Source organism: Clinocottus analis, unplaced genomic scaffold (assembly GCF_023055335.1).
Source record: "Clinocottus analis isolate CAN_PGR_092001 unplaced genomic scaffold, fCliAna1.0.p SCAF_6, whole genome shotgun sequence".
In the NCBI taxonomy this organism is placed as follows: domain Eukaryota; kingdom Metazoa; phylum Chordata; class Actinopteri; order Perciformes; family Cottidae; genus Clinocottus; species Clinocottus analis.
Genome location: NW_027176218.1, coordinates 21,028,312 through 21,055,747, shown reverse-complemented (window position 1 = coordinate 21,055,747; position 27,436 = coordinate 21,028,312). Strand labels below are relative to the sequence as shown.

The 27,436-nt window shown below is 40.7% G+C and overlaps 3 protein-coding genes across 3 annotated transcripts in view; all 3 read right to left on the bottom strand.

Annotated features, from left to right (window-relative positions):
• Positions 1-51: 51 nt before the first annotated feature.
• Positions 52-8,040, bottom strand: cetp (cholesteryl ester transfer protein, plasma). Its single transcript, XM_068602490.1, has 17 exons — positions 7,839-8,040; positions 6,861-6,975; positions 6,642-6,773; positions 6,045-6,109; positions 5,345-5,432; positions 5,198-5,267; positions 5,013-5,073; positions 4,782-4,873; positions 4,318-4,417; positions 3,774-3,853; positions 3,520-3,570; positions 3,283-3,435; positions 1,614-1,681; positions 1,050-1,092; positions 780-852; positions 243-328; positions 52-129 (listed from the first exon to the last, which is right to left on the bottom strand). Exons 1-17 carry the CDS (start codon positions 8,038-8,040, stop codon positions 52-54), a joined length of 1,557 nt encoding a protein of 518 aa, XP_068458591.1.
• Positions 8,041-10,014: 1,974 nt separating this feature from the next.
• Positions 10,015-22,527, bottom strand: herpud1 (homocysteine-inducible, endoplasmic reticulum stress-inducible, ubiquitin-like domain member 1). The gene is made up of 8 exons (XM_068602246.1): positions 22,213-22,527; positions 19,628-19,711; positions 18,349-18,426; positions 15,873-16,081; positions 14,267-14,377; positions 13,756-14,127; positions 11,948-12,062; positions 10,015-11,295 (listed from the first exon to the last, which is right to left on the bottom strand). The coding sequence occupies exons 1-8, from the start codon at positions 22,363-22,365 to the stop codon at positions 11,107-11,109; spliced, it is 1,311 nt and encodes a 436-aa protein (XP_068458347.1). The 5' UTR covers positions 22,366-22,527; the 3' UTR covers positions 10,015-11,106.
• Positions 22,528-25,607: 3,080 nt separating this feature from the next.
• Positions 25,608-27,436, bottom strand: part of slc12a3 (solute carrier family 12 member 3) — a 27,113-nt gene continuing 25,284 nt past the window's right edge. Inside the window, exons 25-27 of the mRNA XM_068602306.1 lie at positions 26,311-26,449; positions 26,112-26,179; positions 25,608-25,749 (exon numbers count right to left, since the gene is read on the bottom strand). Coding sequence (XP_068458407.1) covers positions 25,608-25,749; positions 26,112-26,179; positions 26,311-26,449 — 349 coding nt within the window. The remainder of the gene's footprint in view (positions 25,750-26,111; positions 26,180-26,310; positions 26,450-27,436) is intronic.

The following is a 27,436-nucleotide window of genomic DNA, read 5'->3' as shown; positions in this document are numbered from 1 at the left end:
CGGCAAGTCACTGAAAACTAATCTGCCCCAAATTGCTCAAGGGTTGCACAATCACTGTAGAGTCTTCTTCAGAAACTCAGTCAGGAGGTGATGAGGGAAACCAAAATCCATTTGAATCAGCACATAGCCCTGCAGCACAGGAAGGGAAATGGAGCAGCAGTGTAACTATCAAGTACAAAGAAGCGCAATCCAACAAAGAGCACTTGACCAGATGAAAAAAAAAAAGTCAAGGAAACACTCACATCCCGATGAAGCACCTCTGGGTTGACGATGTCAAATAAGTTCACTCCCTGTTGGTCCAACAGCCGGGTCAGCTCAATCTCCATAACTGGAACAAAACATAATGTACAGTTTGTACTTTCATCCCCTGAAGAGACATTGTTATCCTGCTGTTGCTGAGCAATGCTGTTAATCACGATTGGTCATGTACTTCTATGTCACAAAAAAACAATAACCAGCAATTTTGCAACAGTCAACAATTGAAAATGAATGCATTTTAAGAGGAGATCAGCAGCAAGGAACCATTTGTTTAAATGCAATCCTGCCGTCATTTTAAAAGTTGGGACAGTAATTTCTGTCAAATGAAGTGCAGTTGCCTGTTGATGCTGCAAATCCTTAGCAATAACCTTGCTTATAGTACTTTGTTCTTATATTAAGGTCTCTTTTTCAATAGCTACATTAACAGTAATTAGATCCAAGACCTTCTAGAATGATGCTTTTTGTTGGTGGGGTCAATAGGTTCAGGTTTCATTGGATGAACTATATCTATCTAGTCTTACCAGACAGGACTTTGGGGATGCCTATCTTCTCCACAGCCTCTCGTATGAACTCAAGGTGATCCTCATCTAGCAGCTGGAAAAAGATGCAGAAGTGATTGAACGAGTCCAAGCAAAGATTGGATCAAACACAAGAGCATCATTTAACAAAATGAATTACAATTATTTAAATGACATGATGACAATACTTTCTTTTGTGTTACTGAAGATTCTTTGGTATTCATCAAAGACAGCAATATGCACTTTTCCACAAGAACAAAATGAGCATCTTACCATGTGTTTTTGTGACGCCAGCTCAGCTTGAAACACATAGACCCTAGAGAGGAAGGAGAACCACCATCACACACACACACACACACACACACACACACACACACACACACACACACACACACACACACACACACACACACACACACACACACACACACACACACAGGACGAGAATCTATGAAATCATATAGTGGCATGTTCATCATTTCTTAAGAATTGGTAAAGCTGCATTGAAGAACTACCCAGTTAAATTATACTGGGTGAATTTGTGCTCCCAATATTTATTCCCATTTAAACAAGTGCTACATTTTGCCTCTCTTATTGACAGACTTGACCATCTGCCTTTGTGTGTAAACAAGTTCTCTTTCTGAGTTCATGCAGAACAAGCATTTTTCTACATGATTGATGCAAAGATGGAAGGAATGGTCATCAACCAAACAATATAATTTTTACCCTTTTCAGTATGTATGCTGAATTTAAATTCAGATGACCTAAAAATAATGTTGCACATGTTGTAACCTGGGCTTCAGTGAATTTGGTAAAAATCCACAAGAAAGGTCTTACCCTGTTGCGTTACCCTTTAGGAAGAGTTTCTTGTCAGCATAGGAAGCTGTGACGTCAACGTTCACACCCTACACATCACAAAAGAAAGAACAATCACTCACTGGTCATATTTTAACTTTTGAACAAAGCCTTGGGCATTAGTCACCACCTTCCCCGTGTGGATCAAGGAGTACTGTGGCAGTGCCGTGCCTTCACATACGAGATGAGAAGTAACCTGTCATCAACACCATGTGTTCATTTCAGCTGACTTTGTTGTGGATATTGAACAGTACGTTTTCAAACTACTGGATACATTTTCTTTGAGCGGGTAGTCCGGCGTGTTGCACTGCAAAAACTTAAATCTAAGTAAGATGAAATATCTTAAATCAAGGCATTATACGCTTGTTTTTTGATTGACAAGATATTTCTTCTCATCAGGCGGTTTTAATTTTAGAGCATTTCCCTTGTTTCAAGAAGTCTTGGCAAGTCAAATTTTCTTGTTCTGTTGGCAGATAATTTGTCTTATTTCAAGTAATATTTCCCTCATTTTATTACTTTTTTTTTCTTGTTTTTGGAAGCTGAATTTTTGCAGTGTGTCCATATCAATGTGTCCTTGGGTTAGACACTTAGCCCCAACTTGCACCCGTAGCCTGTGTCTGGGGTGTATGATTGGATGGAGGAATGAAAGATAGCAGCGTGTGTCCTCGGCAGGTTCTGTTAATCATCGGTAGGACCAAGCTACACAACACTCTGGACACGACATCGCCGAGGATGACGAGACCTCTGACCACGTGGTGTGAAGAGAACAAACTCCTTCTGACATCAGTAAGGACCTCTCGTGGACGGTTAACACAAAGAAAGCCCCGAGGCGTCCGCCATCTGAAGAAGGCAAGAGCCCCAACACAGCATGTGCACAATTTACCGAGGCACCATTGAGAGCATCCTGGTGAACTTCATTAACAGCATCACTCCCCACCCTGCAGGACATTGTGGGTGACGCTGTTCTGTGTTCCTGGGCTTGCCTATACAGAGCATGAATGATGGCGGGGATTCGACCCCAGGAAGGGGGAAGGTTTCACGGTCAAAACCCTTTCAAAACGCTTTTGCGCTCAAAGTTTTCAACTGTTATGCTTTTAACAACCGAGCGTTAACTGTTGGCATCAAGGGACCGGGTTTATGTACCACGGCCAAAGAGAATAAAACTATCTCACACATCACAACATGTCCGTGGATCATTTATCCGATCAAAGTGAACGCAAGGGAATTGGGGCACAACAAGATCGATCCAGAGGGAAAAACACCTCACAAGGCCAAATGTCAGATTTTCACAACACATCTGGTTGACCAGATTACCAACATGAAAGAAAAGCACCCAGCCTCCCTACTCATTGCTTTGGGATCCAACCTGGTGTCCATGAGTGTGCGCATGTCATATTCCAGTAGTAACACCATTTATTCAGTGCTGTTCATCCCCTTATCTCGTATTACCATAAGATGTGCATGTCATGAGTTCGTATTGGTGAGAATCTGTTGCTTGTCTGAACTGTAAGGTGGCACATCATTTGAACACTACCACACTATACAATAGAAAGCTGTAGGTGTAGGGAAGAAACAATGTCTTGATAGACTTTCAATCAGATGCCTGATAAATGTTATGTCATAAAAAAGCAAGGAAAAGTGTGCAAAATACCGTTTGAAATGAGAGTATTGGTGTGCTTTGAGTCCCACAGAGAAGCTCTCCAGAGGCCGCCCCCCACACGGTGGTGCCAAAGGTGGAGGTGTTCAAGTAGGGAACAGATGAACTCCACACTCTCAGCTGTGGAGAATCTGGTTCCAGCAGACACTAAACACACAAAATATGTCTCATCTCGCGTTACAAAGGTGCATGTGTTTGTATTCGCAGAGACAAACAGGTCTTCCATGTTACCTTTCTCATATATTCAGGCATTGCACTGGAGAGATTTGTCTTGAAAAGTTCCTGAAGAGATAAAACAGCAACAATTTAACTTTACACATCTGTGACAAGATGTTCAGGTTGGGAAAGAGGCACAAGCACAAAGCATAGTTCATGTTCATAATCTTAGTCAGGCTCCATTGATCTCTGAGTAGAAAGTACACTGAAAGTCACTTTGATCAATAACATATCACAGCACACACCTGATTTGAAAGAAATGTACTTACAGAAAATTCTGCGCCAGAGATGTTGAATTGGAAACGTTTATCTTGGTGGGCAGCTTTCAACATCGGGATCAAGACCTGGTCTGGGGTTTAACACACATTACAGCAGTAGCAGACACAAAGATAACCTGGATAACTGAGACACTGACATATACGCTGTGGCCTGTGAGCTTCTGCTCTGAAGTTAGATATTTATTACTGGAGTTATTCTTGCATCCTGACCTGATTTTTTAAATCTTGCAACTTGAAGGCTGCACTTCTTCCCGCATTGGCTACATGACGACAGTACGAGACTTGGCGACACAGATACTATAACTAAATCATAATCTAAATGCAAAGAATCATTTTGATGCATTTGATTACATTGTAAAGACATTTCATGACCAACATGTATCAGTTTTCCATTGTTATGAACATCAAATCCAGAACCAAACAAGAGCATTGGACCCTGTCACATTAGTGGACACTAATGCATCTTTTCTTTCTAAAGTACCTGTACTTCCAAAACTCTTCAGATAATATATATAATATAATGCCAACCACTGACCTGAGATCCAAAAGTAGAGCATCCTGTTTTCAGTCAGCTGACGGGGGTGGAAAACAGAGTCATTGATGACGGAGGCGATGTGGTTGTAGCTGGTCAGTCCCTGTAAGGTTGATTAAAAACAATTTAAATAAAAGTCAAGCGATGAACAAAGAGACAACAATAGGAACGTTTACACCTAAAACAAAGAGTTTCTTATCTACATGTACACTTCAAGATGAACTCTGAAAAGTACTGCTATCCAAGTATGATAAAGTATACAAGAATTATACAATGACACAACTAATTAGGGTGGGCAGGGGACTGAGGGGATATGATGTACTACAGGCTAATCTCCCATTAAATATTGTGTATCAGCAATGTTTGACAAAGTTGACCATCGCTCCATCTTAGTCATTTTATTTGACTCGTCTTGTCTGACGATTGCACGGCAGTCGCTTTGAGATGTGGATGTGCGTTTTATTCACCTTGTGGTATGATTCTATGTAGTTAGCATTGATGACGGGAGCAGCAACTACACCGATGTCCACACTGATGTCTCCAGAACTGAGGAACTGTTCTGTAAGCACACACACAGACGCAGATAAACACACACACAGACACACAAACAAAGTAATATTAAGAGACATTCCAGATAGAGAAAACATTTGTACGAATCAGATCGGTACTTTTTTACTTTGATTCACACAAAAGGTCACCTGCGGTGTCTTGTATGAAGTCAGCCAGTATGTTTGCCACCTTGTTGATTTCTTTACAAATCTGCGTTTAAGAACATATTGATCATCGCTACATTATATAAACATGAGAAGACATTAATATTTACTCTCACTATGAGGCTGAAAACGTATTCATACAAATTGAGATCAGTTTCTCTGGCGCTCACCTGTCCCTTTATGATCAGTTTGACGGTAAAGGTGATGAAGTCATTAAAGAGTCTCTTCAGCCAGTTCGGTCTGACCAAAAATAGCAAACACACACAGCATGGTCAGGTTTTGTATTGCAGATGCTTAATCTGTTGTGCTTAACTTACTCTTTGTCACCCTGAAGCTGCAGATGGAGCTTGTGAAAATTAAGATAACAGTCCGATGTGTCTGCTGCCACCTTCCCTTCTCCGCAGTCTGAGAGAGGAGTCACACAGAAACACATGGACACATGGGAGAAAACACCAGGCCAGATTAAGATGGTATTTGTCAATATTATGCAGTGCTTGAAATGATTATACTAAGCCAGCAGCTGCCTACCTTCTAAAGAAGTAATTTGACAAAGTATTTTGGATTCTACGCCACCAAAAACGTGTCTCTCTTACAGTATTGACACCATGAAAATGAATCTTAGTCACCAGCTTTTACTCACACAGACTCCTCCCACTCATATTGCACATTTTTAATGGTTGATTGGGGCCTCGTGAAAGGAAGAGAGTCCAGCAGAGGGCTATGTCTGTGCTCATAGAACTAGGGTTGCACAATAGTAACCTTTAGCGTCTGACTCAGTAAGGAGGCCGAGGTCAAACAAATACATGAAGCTGCATCACTTTTACAATTTAGTTCTTTAAGAGCTTGTTAGGTGTTTTACTAAAGGTGCACCTGGGTTAACCAGGAGATGACCATATGCACGACTAGCAAGTACCAGAACCCGTGTTTATTTGACGACTAGTAGGATTCAAGCACTGTTTCAGGCACTTTCTATCGCGTCTCAATCCATGAACACGCACACATAAATCAGGTACTCACAAAGTTTCGGGTTGATTCCGAGGTCAATCTGAGATTCAATTTCAAAGTCAATTGATTGCGCAACGCTGCCAATAGATGAAAAATGAATACAAATGGTGAATTCATTTACTGGGAAAAAGTTGTTGGTACAAATGCAGTGAAGAAAGAGCAACATACAGGAAATCAAGATCCATCAACAGGAAACACAGAGAGGTGTACACGTGAAGATTGACGTGTGTGTGTGTGTGTGTGTGTGTGTGTGTGTGTGTGTGTGTGTGTGTGTGTGTGTGTGTGTGTGTGTGTGTGTGTGTGTATATATATTCTTTTTTTGTATATATATCTTTCATCGCTGTTCTTATATTTTAATTTATTTTGTGTGTTTAGTTTATTCCATTTGGTGTCTGTAAAGTGTTGGGTGCTACAACCAATTTCCCCTTGGGGATTAATAAAGTATCTTTCTATCTATCTATCCATCCATCCATCCATCCATCTATTTATTTATCAAACAATCCATGTATTTATTGAACAGTGTTTTTGTGTTTCTCAGACCAGCACAGGATCGTGAATATGAATGAGTGCACATGGACAGCTGCTGCTCTCACAGTGACTCAGACTTACAGCCAGTTGCCGTATCCGTACTGGATGCTCCCTCTGAAGACTGCGGACACGTTGCTGATCTCCAAGCCGATGCCTTCACCTGGATGCAGTTCAAATGCACTCTGACCAATTGACAGGTTGTGAATCTCCAAACTGGGTGGATCAATGCATGAACATTACATGATTGTAAGACAAATTGTGTGTGCCTATTTGTGCGTGGTCGTGTGTGCGTCCACTTACTTGTCCAGGCCATAAGTGACTCTGCCTATGAAGAGCAGAAACTTCTCTCCCTTCACACTTGGATACTTGGTGTGCTGGAACGCTGCCTCAATCACTTTGGTAGTTTTCTCATTCACTGGCAGAAGCACACAACCACAAAATGATCACAAACAGGTACACGGCCGACAGGTGGGGAAACACGCACGAGCAACTGGAGTAGACAAATCCATAATCCTTTAAATCAGTGGTTCTCAAACTGTGGGGCGAGACCCTCTAGTGGGGTGCGGAGGTATTGCAGGTAGGGTGCGGGGGGAGATGAATATTCTTAATTAATCCCACAGTGGGGGGATTATTCTCTGCATGTCACCATCCTGAGTGATGAAGGAGCTTTGTGCTGCTGTGAAGCTCTGGGGCTTCAGTGCCTTGCTCAAGGGCACTTCAACATGAAACTATGGGGAGAAAACAGGAATCCAACCGGCTTCCTTGGGAATCTTTTTGCCAAATATGAGTTATTTTTTGCACATATATAACTTTATTTGCGTTGTTTTAACAAAGTGATTGCACATGTTATTAGTTTTTGTCAGATGGAGCAATCTGGTTCACTTGAAAGGGATTTACATTTTCTTTAATCTATTCATTAAAAAAATACAAATAGAGTCTCAACAAGTTGGACCATTTTGTTCCCGTGTTGTCGGGGCGGTGGGAACATTTTGCTTCCTCCAAAGTGGGCGTGACAGAAACACTATTTTACCGTGTTTGATACTGATCCTGGCTAAAAGTTAGCGGGAAGTCTTTCTCTTAGATGAATGTAAAAATCCGTTGCGCTGACATTATTTTCGGAGCAACATTCAGTGATTGTAGGAAAAGGTGGTTTTGATTTAGAAACTGTTTCCCACTGGTGTGAAATCTTTTAACAACTCCTTATCACAGCAATTCACTTACGCTGTTTAACAAAAGGACAACATGTTACACTGATTAAAATGGATGGAAGGAGTACACCTTTGGAGGTGAACACCAACATTGGGTCAAGATCCCACTCACACACAACAGCTGCAGGGTAAGTGAGGCGACACACAGCTCCAGTGTGTCTGTAGGCTGAGGCCAGGTCCTGCAGGCAGACGTGGGACGCTGCAAACACAGGAAGGAACGACGGCAGCAGCAGCAGCAACAGCAGCAGCGGGGCGAAAACATCACGAGGCATTGTGCAACCGGATGACTGACCTCTGTGAGAGTTTGTTGAAGTTTTTAACCCTGTGGACATTTTACAGTTCCCTTTATGAATGTAAGCGTACATTTGGAAGAGCATTATCTTATCAAATCTCACCTCAGTTCTGGAGTCTCGGCAGCCTTTTAAATTCAAACTCCCACACGCCGTCCTGCTCCAACACTATCGATTTCTAAATTTCAGCCAGCCGTTTTGTTCCCTTGGTCTTTGCTAAGAGGATCCTGCGGCCTACTAATCCTTTTCTTTCCTCTGTTAAGGAGGGCTGCAAGTACACCGCAACTATCTAGTGGAAAACTTCCTCCAATCAGAGACGGACACAACTTCAGTGATTTGCGTTTAACAGTAAACACTGACTCAGATTTGTCTTTCACACAAGGTTCCCTTAAAGTAAACTGGTCAAAGTACAACCTATGATGCGAGTACGACAAAAAAAAACAACCTTAGGTAGATACACAAACGGGTAGCGCGGCAATCTCAGCACTCCATACGGTACAATCACATCCTGAAGCAGCTGCTTAGTGTCTCCGTGACTAACAGCGTGAGGGAGGATGGCACTTGGTATGCTCGACAGACAGATGGGGCAAAAAAAAAGTAAATAAAATGTATTTCATCTTACAAATAGGCTTTGACAGTTACAGAAAAAGATAATAGGGGATCCCTGCAGGTACGGCCACACAGGTGCATATAGGCACGTGCTGCATTTGCAATTAGAGATGTATAAATGTATTTAAGGTCACAATATATATCGTGTATGTGTCTTATGGCGACATGACATTCAGCAACTTTATGCACAAGGTGAACAAAGTTTGGTTGAATTCTTTATATTGAAATCAGTAGAAACATTGTCAACACACTGTCAACACAATAACCGTTACATTTGTTGTTGAGAGAAGACGCAAAACCTATGTATTCCTTGTTATGGATCAACAATATGCACTGATATGCAATCAGTTAATATCAGAAAAGCACAACACCAGATCAGGACTCAAGACATACAATCATAATTGAAAAGTAATTGTCGTGAATGCATCTGATCTGTGACAGTGAAGGTATCTTAATAACTTTAAACAAGGACACTTGAAGGAGGAATGCTGTTGGCTAGTCATCATCTCATATGTGACTAATAATCTGGAATGTTAACTGAACAAAGTTCAGACCTGTGAGAACTAAAAAAGGAAAGAAAACTGCAGGAAAGGAAACCACTAATTCCATAAATATTGTTAAGATGGCTTCACACTTACTAATGCAATATTTACTACAATTTATTGAGCACGAAATTGGCTTTGAACCTGTTTTGTTTAAAGAGGGTTTTAGACTTAAGCTGAAATATAAAATAAGCCACATCTCTGAAAGTAAACTAAGCAATGGACAACTCCTCGCCTCCTCGCCATTGAATTATTAGAAATCTTTCGAAGAAGAACACAACATCTTAACTTCTCTATATTCAAAGGAGCTTGTTGTCTAATTTGGTCACAATCACCATAATCCAACACACAGTAATAGAACAAACCTCTCTGTGCAATGTTTTGTTCAATTTGGTGGATTTGAACTTTGTTATCTTTGTCTGTTTTTGTCTTTGAACTTAAGTTCTGGTCAAGGTCAGTTAATGTTTAACAGCCTCAACATCTCAGCGCCTGTACAAATATAACATAGCAAATGACCAAAAGAGTTCAAACAACTTGTGGAATTATTTGAAATATTGAGTATTTTAAAACGCAAACAAAATACAAGTTGAGCGCTTTTGTTCTGCACATCTTTAAAAACACCAAAAAGAGAAATTTCCAAACTGTTGGAAGAAAAACTTATTGACTCTTAATCAGTGACTGTTTCACTGTTATATTCAGACTTCTCATGTTACTGTCTGTTTAATCACACACACACACACACACACACACACACACACACACACACACACACACACACACACACACACACACACACACACACACACACACACACACACACACACACACACACACACACACACAGCATGTCTCCTGATAGCAGTGAGACTGAATCTGTATGTTTCTGTCTGAAAGAACGAGCAGTTCCTCTGTTATCATACGACCATTTCTCACAAACCGCTCTATTGGACGAGGGGAAAGGTTCACATTAGGCCGATGACATCATGAGGGTTTCTGTTAGTGGTCATGATGAGTATTTAAGGAGGTGGTTTTTGAGAGCTCTTTGAGCAGTCTTTGATATGCAATTTGTTTATCATGTTGTACTTCTGACTCTGCTCCTTCCTTACAACAAATAAATGTTCCTGTTTCAATGATTTTACTCTAAACTCTGTCGAACAAGTTCAAACAACGTCTGACATCCTTTACAGCTGTAAGCATGATGGTTATTAAAGACCCAAATAAATCCCTGGGAAAACAGAATTTAATTTAGAAAGCTAGAAGATTCAACACAATAGAGTTTTTACACATGATGTGTTCCGTCGAAGTGAAAATCCTTATAATCCAGAGATTATAAATCTGGACTTAGTTTGCAACCGAGAGAATCAAAAAGTCATCCAATATACCTCCTCACGGTAAGAAAATTGTAAGCAATATAGTCCAAGTTTTTTAAATGTATTTTTATCCGTAGCCGCCAACTACTGTTGTTTCATTGATAGGGACCCTGCACTTGTTTTAAGGGCTTGTCACACAGCAAGAAACCTGGATGTGGGGTAAAAACCCACAATCAGTAGACAGAGTTGGTCAGATGGAGAGCTGGGATCCCACAGAACAATGCATCATTGTTAAAAATGTTGTCTAGTTCTTTGTCTCCTTAGTTACTTTAAAATTCAAGGGCCGGGCACTGCTTTATTTTGCTGGTGTTTTAGCTTTGTCCTTCACACTCAAAAGACAGATCAATTTCACAAAGCAGCTCCTTGAACTGCTGTCAACAGAGAGGCCACAGTCACGTACAGCGCCCTCCACATCATGTATTCTTAAATTGGCAGCAGTAAACGTCTTCCTTGTTCTTTCAATCTCCAGAGATTATTGTTCACCGGTGAAAGAAAAGGTCCGCGGTCCATCAGTTGTCCGCCGGGGGTCAGTTGGCGATACCTTGATGAATCTCAGGTAAGAGGGAGGAAAACAATGTTTTGAGGAAAACCCAGGCCGTCCACATGACTGACAGCCTGTGAGGACGCACTAAAACTGCCGTCATTGGTCCTTGTTCGTCTGCCCCGCCCACTGCAGCAGCAGGCTCCACCCCTTGTCTGTCGCCGTTCTCTTCCACCTGAGAGACAGGAAACAAAGTCAGCGCACAATGAGTTGGTTTTAAAGGGTTTAGAATTCAAATCTACGTACGTATGTGTATATACTGGAAATATATATTATATTCTGTTCTTATATTTTGTGTGTTTATTCCATTTGGTGTCTGTGAAGTGTTGGGCGCTTCTCTGACAACACATTTCCCCTTGAGGATCCATCCATCCAAGCATCCATCCATCCATCCGAGCATCCATCCATCCATCCATCCGAGCATCCATCCATCCATCCATCCGAGCATCCATCCATCCGAGCATCCATCCATCCATCCGAGCATCCATCCATCCATCCGAGCATCCATCCGAGCATCCGAGCATCCATCCATCCATCCATCCATCCGAGCATCCATCCGAGCATCCGAGCATCCATCCATCCATCCATCCATCCGAGCATCCGAGCATCCGAGCATCCATCCATCCGAGCATCCATCCATCCGAGCATCCATCCATCCATCCATCCATCCATCCATCCATCCATCCATCCATCCATCCGAGCATCCATCCATCCGAGCATCCATCCATCCATCCATCCGAGCATCCATCCATCCATCCGAGCATCCATCCATCCATCCGAGCATCCATCCATCCATCCATCCATCCATCCATCCATCGTTTTCTTACTGGATTTGGATTCCCGTTCTCATCCTGCAGGTTGTTCTGAACCACAGGAGGCTGCAGATGGTTCGGTTCTTGGACTTGTGCTCGCCCTCTAAAGGGAAACCACCCCACAGTGTGTCTGTGGAGGAGAAGACAAAGGACATATGAGGGAATGTGTTTCTATGACTGCAGCAGAGTGTTGTGCAGTGTCATCAGCAAGCTCAGGAATTATCTTTTGAGTTTTACAGTGCGGCAGGGATGATGTTTTATTGTAGACCAGTGGTGAGCAAACCTTTTCTGTCACGCCCCACTTTGGAGAAAAATGTTCACGCCTCAACAAAAAACTTGTAACAAAATGGTCCATGCTGAGTTTTTATTGAAATAACAAAATGTTGTGACTCCTCCATCTGTGCTTTTTCCAGCCCAATTTCAGCACACACAAAAAAAGTCATAATTATGACAATAAAAGTCATAACAATAACTAATATTTGCAAAAATAAATAGCTTATTGTTGTTGCACTTAATCTGTTTTGAACTGAATATATTTTCAAGACAACAATAAAGTGCAACCTGTGAAAAAAACTAAACAAAAAAAATTCAAATATATAAATACCATCTGACAACAAGGGCAAAGGGTCATGTGTCAGAGTGTGAGGTAATGAGGAACAACATGGTGTGACAGTGCTGAAGTGGAACAGGTGGTCAGATGGACTCTGACCCATTCATACTGACACATCTCACACTGCTGGGACTTATCATGGAAACTGATTGAATTAGTTATTATGGGATGCCATCGGAAATAATCAATATGACAATTTTCCCTTCTCTATGGACCAGAGACTACATTATATTGTTGTTTGTGTTCCTAGATTTCCAGATGAGATGGTATGACATTTTTTAAAGGTGACCCAGAATCCCCAGCTTGTGGTTTTATGCCTACGCAAACCAGCAGTTTTCCTCCATCCTTGCCTAAAGACTTAATAATTTTACCCTCTTAGAAATGTGTGTGAATTATTCCTCATTAGCATATCAATTATTGAGTCAGTGACCTTAACCTTCCTTCAAAGCGTTCCTGAGATATGGCTTTCATGAGAATAGGACGAACATGAGTTCACTTTTATTTTGAGAATCAAAATGGAATCCATCATCCTTCTGTCCAGCGGACAATTGTGCCAAATTTGATGTAATTCAGAGCTATCGCATTCGTGAGAATGGAACAGACGATAGCTTAACTATGGCTTTGACCCTTTCTACGCAACGTATGGAGCTGTTGCGTTAGCTGGTAGCCAAATTCAGGACAAACTATTAACCCAACACTGGCCACAGAGTAGCGGATGGAGGGGTCAGAGATGCACTCGGCTTTGTTATCACTATCGACCGGATAAGAGTATTTGTGAGGAGTCAGCAGGAGGTCAATGGCAGTACACAATATAACTAAAAGCATGATGGTCACTGCTTTTAGTGTGTTGGAACGTGAATAACATGTAGTGTTAAAGTACGTTGAGTGGTCAGAAGTCTAGAAAGACGCTATACAAATAAGTCCAGTCCATGTTCACAACAGCAAAGTCACAATACAAAGTAATTAACTGCGACTAAGTGATAAACAGGTAGATCCCCGGCTAATCCATGTTGAGGTTTGGGCAAGAAACTTGACTCCAAATTGCTCCCACAGGCTGTGCCTTTGGTGTGTGAATGATAAGGTCCAGTAAGGTTGAGAGCACCACAGCGCTAATGCGCTAATGCGCTAATGCTTACTCAACACACAACAGCTGCACTGCAACCAAGTTCGGTCCCTTGAATTGTCAAAATAGGAATCAATCGATTGAACTTACAGGTACATGAAGAAGAGGGCGCTCATCACCATCAGAAAGCGACTCAGGCTGGAGTTGAAGTACACGATGATGAGCAGAACGCTGAACCTCGTGGCAGAGTACAACCAGTCCAGCCAGTCACGCTCCATACCCTCCTCCTCGTCCATTACAGCCCCACCCTGAGCGTTCATCCGCATGTTCTGGTTGGCCTCCCCGGGGTTGATGAATGCGCCTTCCTGCACCGGGTTCTGATTTGCTGGCAGGTTGTTGATGGGGTTCTGATTGGCTAAGTGGTCTGGAACAGGTACTTGGTGGGCGGGAACAGGCGGGTACTGGCAAATGGTTGGAGCTGGTGTCGAGGGGACAGTGCCAGCTGCCACCAACGCTGCATGGCTGTTGAACGTCAAACATTACATATTACAAACCAGTCATTCGTGGTCATGTCTGATCGAAGTGAGAGACTGAGGCTCAAGGAAGAACTCACAAAAATAGAGGAGTAGTCTGACTTTATAATGTGTGGATAAAAACTCACTATTGCATGTAATACTGTCTTGCGTAGACATGCTGAAGCCACAGTAGCTGTTGAGGGCTGTACAGGGAGTAGGTGGGAAAGGCGGGTTGGATCATCTGTGGTGCTTCAGGCCTGCAGGGAACAATGACAGACTGTAAATATCTGTTCAACACTGTAACCTTTATCCAATGAGGAAAAAGAGTCGAAGAGACATCTATCCATTCATCTTTTCTACTTTAACTGAGACATCAGCTCCACAAAGAGTTTCTAAATGAAACACTCACTCTTGAGCAGCGCTAATAATTGAGTCATACATGAATATGTTTACAGTAAATATCACTTGTATTTCATCACAGATTGATAGAAAACTGTAAATGATGAACGATCACTATGTGTTATAGGTGATATATGCCCTTTGCATCATTCTCGACTCTCTCAGCCTTTGAAACGCTGATCTTCGCTTTTTAAGTCACCTTTTATGTGGAGGTCCAATCATTGCTGATGGTAAATGTAGTCCACTGAAGACATGACTTTCCTAGTGCATGCTATATTGCTACGGAGCCGTGCTGGCTGTGCTTACATGGATGCAAGGCGCACGAGTCCACTACGTCTGACAAAAGGTGCGGCGGCCTGTTTAACGCCGCTTGCAGCTTGCGAGGGCGGGGCATGGTTGGGCTCAGCTGCAGGGGGGAGTGGTTTAGGGAACGCTGAGGCTTAATCGTCCTCAGCTGAAATCGTTGATTGTGTCTCTCTGCTTATGTAAACGTCAGTAGTGGCAGACAGACACCCCAGATCAACTAATAAAGAATGTTGAGAAATGCTATCTGGACCGTGAGAGTATAATTTGTGCTGGGGCAACTGCTCCAACTTCAACAAGGCCTGCTCCACCTGGTGGATTATTATAACATCACATTCAGCTGACGCTTTTATCCAAAGCGACTTACATGTTGCTCTATACAGCGTAGACACAGCAACGGGGAGCACTCCAGGGTGAAGTGTCTCTTGCTCAAGGACACAACGACAAGGACTAACAGAGCCGGGGCTCGAACCACTGATCCACTGCTTGAAAGACGGGCGTGCTAACCACAGTCACCCCGTTATAAACCATTGCAAATGGTTTCCACATGTGGTATTCATGGGAGCGCTACAAGTCAGCCCCATTTTCAATGCATCATGGCGGGGATCCTGGCAACGTCTTAGCCCAGACCTGCCAGGGTCCCCATCACAGAGTGAGGAGGGATTCCAGGTGGCTGCACCTTCATAACTCCTCCCAACCATGACTACTTATTTAACCTGCTACCATCTGGCAAGAGACACAGAAGTTGCCCGAGCACCAGACCTCAGAACATCTTCTTTTCCTCCGAGAATCCGAGTCTATTTTTTTTTATTGTGTTTGTTTTTTGTTGTCTAGCAAAATGGGACCGCTTTCAGCATTTCATTGTGCAACCATGTTGTGCAATGACAATAAAGGAACTGTGCTACTTGTAGCTCAAAAATCCCAAATAAACAGCCTGAAAATAAATAAATAATAATAAAATACAACTTCATAACTCCTCCGACCCCGGATAAGCGGATGAATGGCTGGATAATAATAATAACAATAATAAATGATAACATTAGAACTTACATTTCAGCAGCAGTTCCTCGTGGAGACTCGGGGGTTTGCGTATGAGATGAAGTAGCAGCTGAAGAGGAAAATGAAGAGGTCTGCCTCCTCTGCCTCAAGTCCGGTGTTGTAGGAGTCTGCACTGAGGAGGAGGGGCTGCTGGGATCGGGTGAAGCAGAGGCCACAATGGGCCCGAGACCGGAGGGAGGTGGCTGTTCTGTCCGTTTGGTCTGCAAAGACAAGACGAGTTTGAATTTGCTGAAAGCAGAACTCAGTCGGCACGACAGAAACCCAGATAACTTTGTAGAATGTTGGTATTCGGGAGGAGGTGGAGATGTTCTCCAGTAAGTCTAAATATCAAACAGGAGAATGGAGCTCCTATAAAATCCTACTGACGCATCTTATTTAATTCAAATCCACTGGATTTCTTCAGACACGAGTCCATACAACAACAAAAACCAATACAACAAGTAAAAAAAGGAATTTGAGGACACCAACATTACAGTTCAAAAGCCACGTGTGGTTAAAAAACAATAAGAATACCCTGATTTAACTTGTGTTGGCTCAGTTAAGGTCTTTATGATTACTACTATTGATGCAGTCAATCAACATGTATATTTGTATATAAAACTCCTCAACACAGCATGAAAGGTGCATCTTGGGAGTTTTGAGCAAAGATTCTAAAAACATCATCGAATGCCACTTGAATCTTTTTAATTTGGGCAGTATAAAGTGGTGTACAGGAGGCTCTAAAGACAAATATTTCAACCTCATCCGTACATATATTACATTTACGTGCCAGCATATTGGTTTGTGCATACGGTTTGCAACATTGGCGTCATCACTATGAGGTCATACATGAGGATGGGACCCAATTATCCCACTTTGTTTCACACATTCATCACTTGGGCTGCTATAAAAAACTAAGGAATGTAGCTTCTGACCCTTTTTAGGTTTTGCTATCATGATAATACTCTTTTTAGAGTTGAATTTCATGTCATACTGCAGGCCCTCAGAAGCGTGCAGAAACCTGTTCTAATATTATAGAAAGTACGCTAGCCAGAGCTATTGGTCTGTTATTTTGTTTCATGGGTTTGTTTCACGTTGAAACCACGAACTGAAACATCACCAAAGCGTTTACAAAAACTGTTGCAATGGATACGTTAGTTCGTTTTTTTGTATTGTAGTCAATTTAAGGACCCACAAATGTTACATGAATTTGTTGCAAATCTAACATTTCAACTGACGAACAAATAGATACACAAGATACACAAATAGATACACAGCTATTGAGCTGCAATGGCCACAGCTGTTGCCACATAGTTAACCAACCTGCAGACACTTTAGTCGTACGGCTGTTATTAATACATCTAATTCAGCATGGTCCGCATAAGAAATAGAGTAGTTGGAACATTGAACTGTTCTTCGTGGTCATTTTAGAAGTTCAAAAGAAAATGGCGGTTGTTGTTAGTTATTGAGGGGTTATTGCAGCTCTCTGGGAAGATGGCAGACGCATCTCCCGGGAGGTTGATGGCTGGCTAGTTAGCTAGGTAGCTTGTCCTTCAAAGCAGTGGGGACTGATACATGGTCCAGTTCAGGTGGACCATGGTCCAGTTCAGGTGGACCATGGTCCAGTTCAGGTGGACCATGGTCCAGTTCAGGTGGACCATGGTCCGGTTCATGGTCAACAGAGCTGACATATCAGACAACCATTCACGCTCACATCCATATCTACAACAATTTACAAGTCATCAATAAGTCTTTTGACTGTGGTAAGAGAGAAAACCCAAAGAGAACCCATGCTGCCACGGGGAAAACATGCACACTGCACACATAAGGCCCGTCCAGCCCGGGAATCGAACCCTCTTGCTAGCTTGAGTTCTGTTAGCGTTCACCTTTTATTAGCAAAAAAAACTTTAATGCTTAGTTTAAGTTTTGTTAATTGTTTGTTCAATTTTTCGGCAAATAAAACCTTTTGTAAATTTCCTCTGTGACCTCACATGCCCTCAGACAAGCTCAAACCAACTATTTGGTTTCAACAACCTCACAATTTACAATTCAAATGAATAGAAGTTTCGCTCAATACTCCAGTTTCATTTACCCGGTTTCACTAAGGGGAAATACATGAACCAGCAAAATCTCTGCAGAGGGCGCAGGACTGAGGAGGTGGACATTGTGTTTTACATCTATTAAATAGTCAAAGTTGATAGACAATGTTTCTCTAATGTCAAATATGTTGTGCTTTGATGACGACCATGTAGTAATATGCAGAGAGTTTTCCTGTCTGCTGTTTGCTTCTGATGCAGATTGCACTTCAGGAACGCTTTACTGTCCAGGTTTAGTTGAAAGCAGTTTTGTCTTGCATGGCAAATGGACCAGAGCTTTTATTTGTATCACCTGGGAACTCCACATTGTAACCAGATGAGAGCTTAACAGGCAGCGGTTGCGTGAGACTAATGAGGGCAGGCAATGAATACGAGTAAATATCATCTCTCACCTTAGGTCTAGCTCCAAGGGGCCCCTGCGCTGGATTCCTAAAAGCACACACAAGGTGAAGTGTGGGAACCGAGTCAGCCTGGGAAAGTGGAGATAAAGCCCTGATTAGAAAAGCGACATGATAAAACACATGAATACATTCAGGCCTTTACATTCAACAGACCTGAACCTATTCAAGTTGTCAGTATGAGCACAAACCGTCTGTACCGACGGTAAAAACCACAGAAGAAAGACCATATAGACACCTTGTACACACACTGCACTGAGTTAACACTTTCCCAAAATGCAACAGGTCATATAAACTGAAAAGTGTGTCTGCAAGTGTGCTCTGAAATTAAAAATACTAATACAAACTGAATAATGTAATTAAAACGTGTGCATTTAGAGGAGTTTTACAATTAGTTACGCCTTGGCTAAATGTCAATGTAGCTGGTATGCCACGTGCAACTGGGCATTACCTGCAGTGCATAGCTATGGAAAGCCAAAAGTGCCATTAAACAGCCTTATTTTAACATATTTTGTTTTAAGGCTTGGGCTTGAAATCAGGAAATACTCGGTATATTTTATTTCCATGGAATTCATGGCAGCCAAAAGGACTAAATGTTTTAGATATCTCTCCAGAGATGGCTCATTAAGATCATTTCTGGAAGTATTTACATTTCAGGAGTAGCGTGGGGTCAGTGAAAGTTCTTCCTCTACTCCAGACTGTCTCAATATTCGAGAAAAAAAAGTCAAATATTCAAGCTGTAATGTGCGAAGGCGTGAGACTAATATGGCAAAAAGATCTTGGCAATGGGATTAGGAAAATAGTATGCTGAGAAATAATATCAAATGTAAGCTGGGCTACAATGGACGCGAAGAGCAAGTTTACTTCTTACAAAATTGTACAGAGATATTATGTTACACCTCTGAAACTGTGTAAAATGAACTTAATGCAGGACAATAAATGTTGTAAATGTAAGACAGAAATGGGCTGTTGTCTCAACACTCTGTAGGAGTACACACGTCTTAAACCAACAAAGGATTTTGTACCAAGTATTAAATACATTTCAGTCAACGCGTTCAATACTTATTTCTTGTATTATTGCATTTTATGACGTGGAACTTAATTTCATATCAATAGCACCTTTAGAAATATGAGAAAAATGGTGATGTGTTTGATATTTATTTAACCCGCTGTATATTTGGATAGGAAACAACTCAACAACAAAAAAAACTTGCCAAAGTCCTGTTTGAAAGCATAGCCACGTGCAGCTGCAAACAGACACACATATTCTCACCTGTGGCTGTCTGAAGAGATCTTTAATGTGCAGATGGTCGGGCAGCAGTTTACCGGCGTAGATCAGCCTCTGCTCACTCACAGCCTTCAGAAAACAAAGAAGTAGGTTTAGTGATTAACACCTTAAAGAGTATCTGCGTAGTGCCGAGCTTTGGCTGATCTTTCTTCAGATAAGAAAAACATTTGTACAAAGACAGCTTTTCTTTTTTTTCTTTTTTAAACCATTCAAGTCATTTTTCCTGAGGCCTGGGCATGCCAATAACAGCTACTAAGTGGAATATTTGGCCCACATTTTTGTTCAAACTTTGTTTATACACTGACTTTCATTTACTAAGTGACCATGAGCCGATCAAAACAATGAAGTTGGGTCCTCACTGGCTATTCAGAAAATGGATTGTATGCGACAGATGTTCGCATGAACTGAATCTAATTCTTTAAGGTTTCCTTTCTTATTTACCTTGTTTTTGATAATCATAAGACATCTGCATTGTGCTTCAGAATTGGATTTATTTATATAGGAGGCTCAATCCAAACATGTGCATCACAATTTAAGAATAAGTACACATTTTACAATATAGAAAACTATTTAATCCCAATGACACAGAGACATATGCTTCATAAATGACAACATACAAACTACTCAAAATATCTGAGGCCCACTGGAACTCCTTCAAAAGTTCATACTAGTTGTAAAGGTTTATAGTGAACACATTAGTGGTGAAGGTTTGCAGTGAGCACATTAGTGGTGAAGGTTTGCAGTGAGCACATTAGTTGTAAAGGTTTGCAGTGAGCACATTAGTTGTGAAGGTTTGCAGTGAGCACATTAGTTGTGAAGGTTTGCAGTGAGCACATTAGTGGTGAAGGTTTGCAGTGAGCACATTAGTGGTGAAGGTTTGCAGTGAGCACATTAGTGGTGAAGGTTTGCAGTGAGCACATTAGTGGTGAAGGTTTGCAGTGAGCACATTATTGGTGAAGGTTTGCAGTGAACACATTAGTGGTGAAGGTTTGCAGTGAGCTCATTAGTTGTGAAGGTTTGCAGTGAGCACATTAGTGGTGAAGGTTTGCAGTGAACACATTAGTGGTGAAGGTTTGCAGTGAGCTCATTAGTTGTGAAGGTTTATAGTGAACACAGTGGTGAAGGTTTGCAGTGAGCACATTTCAGTTTACATTTAATTTAAATCAAACCTCTGAATACACTGAATACACTGAATACACTAATTTATCCTCCGAATACACTGCTGTGTTTTGCTTGTTGTGTATGTTTTGCACATGTGTATGTGTATATGTATGTGTACATGTGAGTATGTGTATGTATGTATGTATGTATGCATGCATGCATGCATGCATATGTATGTATGTGTATGTATGTATGTATATGTGTATGTATGTGTATGTATGTATATGTGTATGCGTGTGTATGTGTATAGATATGTATATGTGTGTATGTATATATGTGTACATGTATGTGTGTGGGCCACGGGTGGGTGTGTATGTGTAGGTATGTGTATGTGTATGTATGTATATATGTATATGTGTATATGTATATGTTTGTATATATGTATGTGTATGTGTATGTGTATATGTATGTATGTGTGTATATATGCATATGTAGATATGTATGTATGTGTGTATGTATATGTGTGCGGATGTATGTATATATATATATATGTATCCATTCCGCTTGCTTGCATGTATGTGTATATATATGTTTATACTTATTTCTTACTTATGCATACATCTGTTACCCGCTGTTCCTGTTATTATTTATTTTATTTTATCATCTGTGTGTTTAACTTAGTTTACGGCATTGGGATGCTGCTAGTACGACAAAAAATTTCTCCTTGGAGATTAATAAAGTACTTTTCATTTCATTTCATTTTCATTTTCATTAGTTGTGAAGGTTTGCAGTGAGCACATTAGTGATGAAGGTTTGCAGTGAGCACATTAGTTGTGAAGGTTTGCAGTGAGCACATTCGTGGTGAAGGTTTGCAGTGAGCACATTAGTTGTGAAGGTTTGCAGTGAACACATTAGTGGTGACGGTTTGCAGTGAGCACATTAGTTGTGACGGTTTGCAGTGAGCACATTAGTTGTGACGGTTTGCAGTGAGCACATTAGTTGTGACGGTTTGCAGTGAGCACATTAGTTGTGACGGTTTGCAGTGAGCACATTAGTGGTGAAGGTTTGCAGTGAGCACATTAGTGGTGAAGGTTTGCAGTGAACACATTAGTGGTGAAGGTTTGCAGTGAGCTCATTAGTGGTGAAGGTTTGCAGTGAGCTCATTAGTGGTGAAGGTTTGCAGTGAACACATTAGTTGTGAAGGTTTGCAGTGAACACATTAGTTGTGAAGGTTTGCAGTGAGCACATTAGTGGTGAAGGTTTTCAGTGAGCACATTAGTGGTGAAGGTTTGCAGTGAGCTCATTAGTGGTGAAGGTTTGCAGTGAACACATTAGTTGTGAAGGTTTTCAGTGAGCATTGTGAGAGAGTTACACACGAACAGCTGGTCCCAACATGCCAGGACATCCTCGCACTTCAGTCACGGGCGAACAAGTTTCACCAACAACGTATCCGCCTCATAATAACTCACCGGTTTAGTCGTATAAACAGCGGCCAAATGTTTTTTTAAGTCATGTATAGTCCAGCTCAGAGAGACGCCCTCGATGGTTTGATCCTCGTGAGCCCGATTGGGCGTTTTTATACGAAGAGTCGTCGTCTTTTGTTGAGAATCCCCCACATCCATTTTTCCTCTGTTTCAATGACGTAAATTGTAGTCTCTGATACTGTTTACGCCCTACAACTATAGTCATCAATATACATAAATATGTGTATAGTTTCCTTGATACAATTAGCAATTGTCAAAGCAAAAACTTATAGGACAAGCTCGAAGTGTCTCTCTGCCGGCTTTCATACGGGACTTTGAGAGAAGGAGGTTTGTTTCCAAACATACTGTGGCCGCTCCTGATTGGTTGCCGTCCGCTCGCGCTCAGACGTGCTCAAGTCGTACTCGTTGCGGCCGCCGGTAGGAGGAGCTAGACAGTTTAGCCCCGCCCACATCTAGGACGTTCACCGTGCTGCGTTTACACAAAGTGGGAACTTTAACAGCTGTTATCATTATGTATTTAACTTCTTGCATTTAAAAGGACGATGTTCTTTTTAATTTAATTTTAATTTACACACACGTTGCCGTGTATAAGTAACGAACGATATATATATATATATATATATATATATATATATATATATATATATATATATATATATATATATATATGTATATATATATGTATATATTTATATATATATGTATATATATATATGTATCAACTGTCAAAATAAATACAGTATCTCTGCAAATAGACAACATTGCAAACCAATAAACAGGTCTACTTTAAAGCAGTTTATGTACGATATAATATATCATTATGTATTTAACTTCTTGCATTTACAAGGACGTTCTTTTTAATTTAATTTTAATTTACACACACGTTGCCGTGTGTAAGTAACGAACGATATATATATATATATATATATATATATATATATATATATATATATATATATATGTATATATATATGTATATATATATATATATATATATATGTATATATATATATATATATATATATATATATATATATATATATATATATATGTATATATATATATATATATGTATCAACTGTCAAAATAAATACAGTATCTCTGCAAATAGACAACATTGCAAACCAATAAACAGGTCTACTTTAAAGCAGTTTATGTATACTTTACCCAGAGAGAGAGAGAGAGAGAGAGAGAGAGAGAGAGAGAGAGAGAGAGAGAGAGAGAGAGAGAGAGAGAGAGAGAGAGCCTTTTGGTCGCCACTGTCCAGGTACAATTCTACAAAACATTATCTTTCAGGTGTAATAAAAGTGTTCTTTTTTTCAGTGTGACTGGCTCTGTACGTTTTTGTTTTTCACACAATGTAAACATAAAAACTGTTTTCAAAACATGAACTTTGATGGGTTCCTTCAACTCAACAAAGTTTCTCATTCAATTTAAAACTAGGATATGGTGTCACACTGGAGGACACAGATTTCAGGGACAAAATATATCACATTCCTACATTTTTGAAATATATGGATAACAATTATTGTTAAAAAAGACACTTGAAAGTGATGCCTGAAGTTTTCATAAAAACATATTATGCTTTTGTTTTTACTTTAAATTACAGCTAAGCAGTAATTCACTGAACTCTGTTTAACATAAGTCATATTGTTAGAGAACACGTACAGATTGTAAAGACCTCGGAGGAAAATTTGTGATTTTGGGTTTCACCTCCGTTAACTTTGAGGTTCATACTTTCGGGTTGAAGTGGTTTCAAAACATCAGCTGTTCATCAAGATGAACTAAAAAGGGAACTGCTACAGCAACAGGTGTAGTATCGCTCTATGTGCTCGCCACATGGAGGCTGCGGGCCACTGTGTTGGATCACATGCAGGAAGCTGCAGATGGTAACAGGCGCTGGATTAGAATTATATTTCTCAGGCCGGTTATAACGGGGCAAAAAAGCACAACAGAGATGGAGCCAAAACGCAGGGAGAGATGACGGAGCCGAGGAATGATGCCAAGAAATTGTATGCCACAGGAAGACACTAAACAAAACATTTACACTACATCCAGACAGCTTTTGAGTTAGCTTGTTTGTAAAACTATGTTATTACTGAGCGTGCGCTGTGCTTATGTAAACATAGCGATGGTGGATGAGAGATTACGGAAGCAGCAGAGTGAAATAGCTTTTACTTTTGTTGACACATACGTTCTTGTTGAACTGATGTATTGATAAGGTATCGGCTTTTTACCTGCAAATGTATCATTGCACGTACAGTTGTAGTTGTCATCAACATGAATAATCTTCACCTCAACTCACTCCAGTGTCACCACCTCTGGATGCACACTTGGTTCCATGTGTGTGTGTGTCTGTGTGTGTAGTTGGAGGAGTGTAGCCCCAACAGAGACAGCAGAGGAGATGCTCACAACAGTGTGATCATCACTTACACCAACACATTAAAAGGTAAAGGAGGTTCTGCTCCACCATCTTGAAAGACGTCCCAAAACTCTCATTACTGCTCTGAGGCGCGAGGAGGAATCTCTGAGGAGCCATGTGCGAGAAGGTTGACACACCTCCTCATTGGACATCAGTTATCGGATGCTGTGGCCGATAAGAGTGCTGTCATACGTCTCAATATCCCTGAAGTTTCATACTAAAGTGAAGACAGATCACAGATTAAATTCACTGTATCACTCCCAACTTTTGAATTAATTATTTTTATTTTATTCGGTCACTGAAGGCTGATAATTCCTGACCTTTTGGTTTACATCTACATCGTTTAACATTTCCATATCCAAATTTATTTCGCCTAATTTCCAGTATTTTAAATATTTCAAAAAATACAAACAATGTACAAATACAAGTGGCAATTCAGTACTCTAATGAATTTCTCTGGACATGCCAAACCTGAGCCAGTCCTTACTATAAGAGACAGTTTGTCAAAAACATTAACATTAAGGATTATACTTTTTGGTATGACATATTGATGCAGATTATGTCCGTCTAGTCTTATACAAAATGGATATAAACTGCAATAATTGTTGTTCCCTTTCGACACAAACAGTCTCTTCATTCAACACAAGGCCCATTATTTAGCTGTTGTCATAGTCTTTTGTTATAAAATGTGAATTGAACTATTCACTCCTTGGCCATACTTTTTTTTTTTACTCATAATATTTTCAATCATTACAAATAATTTGAATGAACAATTGCAATCAAGAAGGGCTTCAGTTTTAAACATACTCCCTACAGTGTTCATCATTCAGTTAACTAAAGGGACAGAACATTGAAATCACATGATATATGAATCAGATGTTAGACGAAATCAGGATGAAAATGTCTGGATCGGTGAGTTTGTGAGTCAGTATCTGTCTATTGGTCTCAAGGAGACATTTCATTGGCAGTAGAAGGTCAGGACATTCTCCTGGTTTCCCCTGACCAACAGGACCGGAGGTCTCAGATCATGTGACAGGAAGTCCAGCCACGCCAGGTACAGAGTATTGGGACACACTCCTCTCATCCCCACCGGCATGGTGCTGTTAGGAGACAGGCATAGTTAACAAAGACCGTTTAATAAGGTGAACAGTTTTTTTTCACTACTAATAAGTCCAATGCATCCACAAGTGATGACTTTTAAAGGCAAAATAGTTTTAGTTTGTGTGTGCTGAGAGGCTTTAAAAGTGCCCGCCACTTTTCAGCATCCCACTGCTCCTGCTATGGATGGGTTGAATGCAGAAGACCTATTTCATATGTAAGTAAAAGTATGTAATATGACAATGACTGTGATCTAAGTGACAACCAAGAATCAAGAGCCATTCACTCAGAGTGGATGGTGCAGTTATTTTATTACGTGATCCCACACCATCTTAATAAAAATGCCAATAAAGACTTTACTCACATTACAATCAGAGCAGCTTCTCTGGAGTAATCCTGCAGAACCTCATGGAGACGAATTTGACGAAGAGACTGAATCACACAGAGAAAGGTTTTAGATTGATTGTTCCTTCTTCCTAAATTATGTATTCACTGTATCAACATATATGTATGATTCGGGTTTTATCAGTGTGTGTGTGTGTGTGTGTGTGTGTGTGTCAGACCTTGGCCTTGTTCCTCTCTAACTCTTGGTCAGTAATCATCCACGGCTCCTCCTGCTGTCTTGGTGGCCCAGAATCAGAGTCCTGTTTGGGGTTTGAATCCAGTCTGAAGCGATCCACCATGTTCTCAAACTGATGCACACTAAAGCAGACAGAGACAGTGAACATGGGTAACTGCAGACAGTCAGTAATAAAGTAAACAATTATGGATAAAATCATTACTCTTCTACGATGATGATTGTTTTTTTCTCTCCATGTAAGCATGTATTTACATGTTTTAGATGTTAAATTAACAGTGTCATGCATGTTTATGCATCAGGTGGAGCAGTAACTTAACCCCAAATTGCTTCATAATTAGTGAGTCCTGATGGACAGGTGGCACCTCGCATGGTAGCTCCTCCCATCAGTGTATGAATGGGTGAATGATGACATCTAGTGTTAAAGAGCTTTGAGTAGTTGGAGGACCAGAAACCATCTAATACAGTCCAATCCCCATTTTGAAACAGTTAAGTTTTAAAGATCTAACACAGGGAACGTGTTCATGCCTCAGGATCAGCAGATTGCTTATAATGTCAGTTTATGTTGTTTAGAAGTAAATATTCTCAGACATATCATTACATTTCAATCAGCACAAAACAGTCAACACACAGAGAGCCTGCAGCTGTGCATTCTGGGCTTTTGCCCTGTTGCTGGACCCAGCTCAACTTAAATGACAGGAGGAAGTGCACGGTGATGGATCATTTCCCCTGTTGCTTGAGCGTTGCTTCTCTGTTAATAATAACTTTCACTCAGCTTCCAGAGAGCGCATCCTGGACAACGTGACAACGTGTCACTGCAGACGTGTGACTGCACGTCAGGAGCCGGAGGGAATTTACACGCTAGTACCTCCGATCATATCAATTAAAATGTTTTCCCCTATTATTATTATTATTATTATCATTATTATTATTATTATTAGTAGTAGTAGTAGTAGTAGGAGTAGTAGTAGTATTAAATCACGCTTATTAATTAAATAAAAAAACGGTTTACAAAGAATTTGAAAAATGCATATTCAAATAAAAAATAAATACCACTTATAATCCGCACAGAACATAGACACAGAACATAGACACAGAACATAGACACAGAA

Excerpts from the sequence above, each read along its gene's own strand:
- cetp (XM_068602490.1), bottom strand. The coding sequence starts at position 8,040 with ATGCCTCGTGATGTTTTCGCCCCGCTGCTGCTGTTGCTGCTGCTGCTG. Across the intron at positions 6,774-6,860 it reads GTCACTTATGGCCTGGACAA|TTTGGAGATTCACAACCTGT; the intron begins GTAAGTGGACGC and ends TGATCCACCCAG. Across the intron at positions 3,571-3,773 it reads TCTCTGGCGCAGAATTTTCT|GAACTTTTCAAGACAAATCT; the intron begins GTAAGTACATTT and ends TTATCTCTTCAG.
- herpud1 (XM_068602246.1), bottom strand. The coding sequence starts at position 22,365 with ATGGATGTGGGGGATTCTCAACAAAAGACGACGACTCTTCGTATAAAA. Across the intron at positions 16,082-18,348 it reads CCCTTGGAGCTAGACCTAAG|ACCAAACGGACAGAACAGCC; the intron begins GTGAGAGATGAT and ends TTGTCTTTGCAG. Across the intron at positions 14,128-14,266 it reads AGACAGTATTACATGCAATA|CCATGCAGCGTTGGTGGCAG; the intron begins GTGAGTTTTTAT and ends GACGTTCAACAG.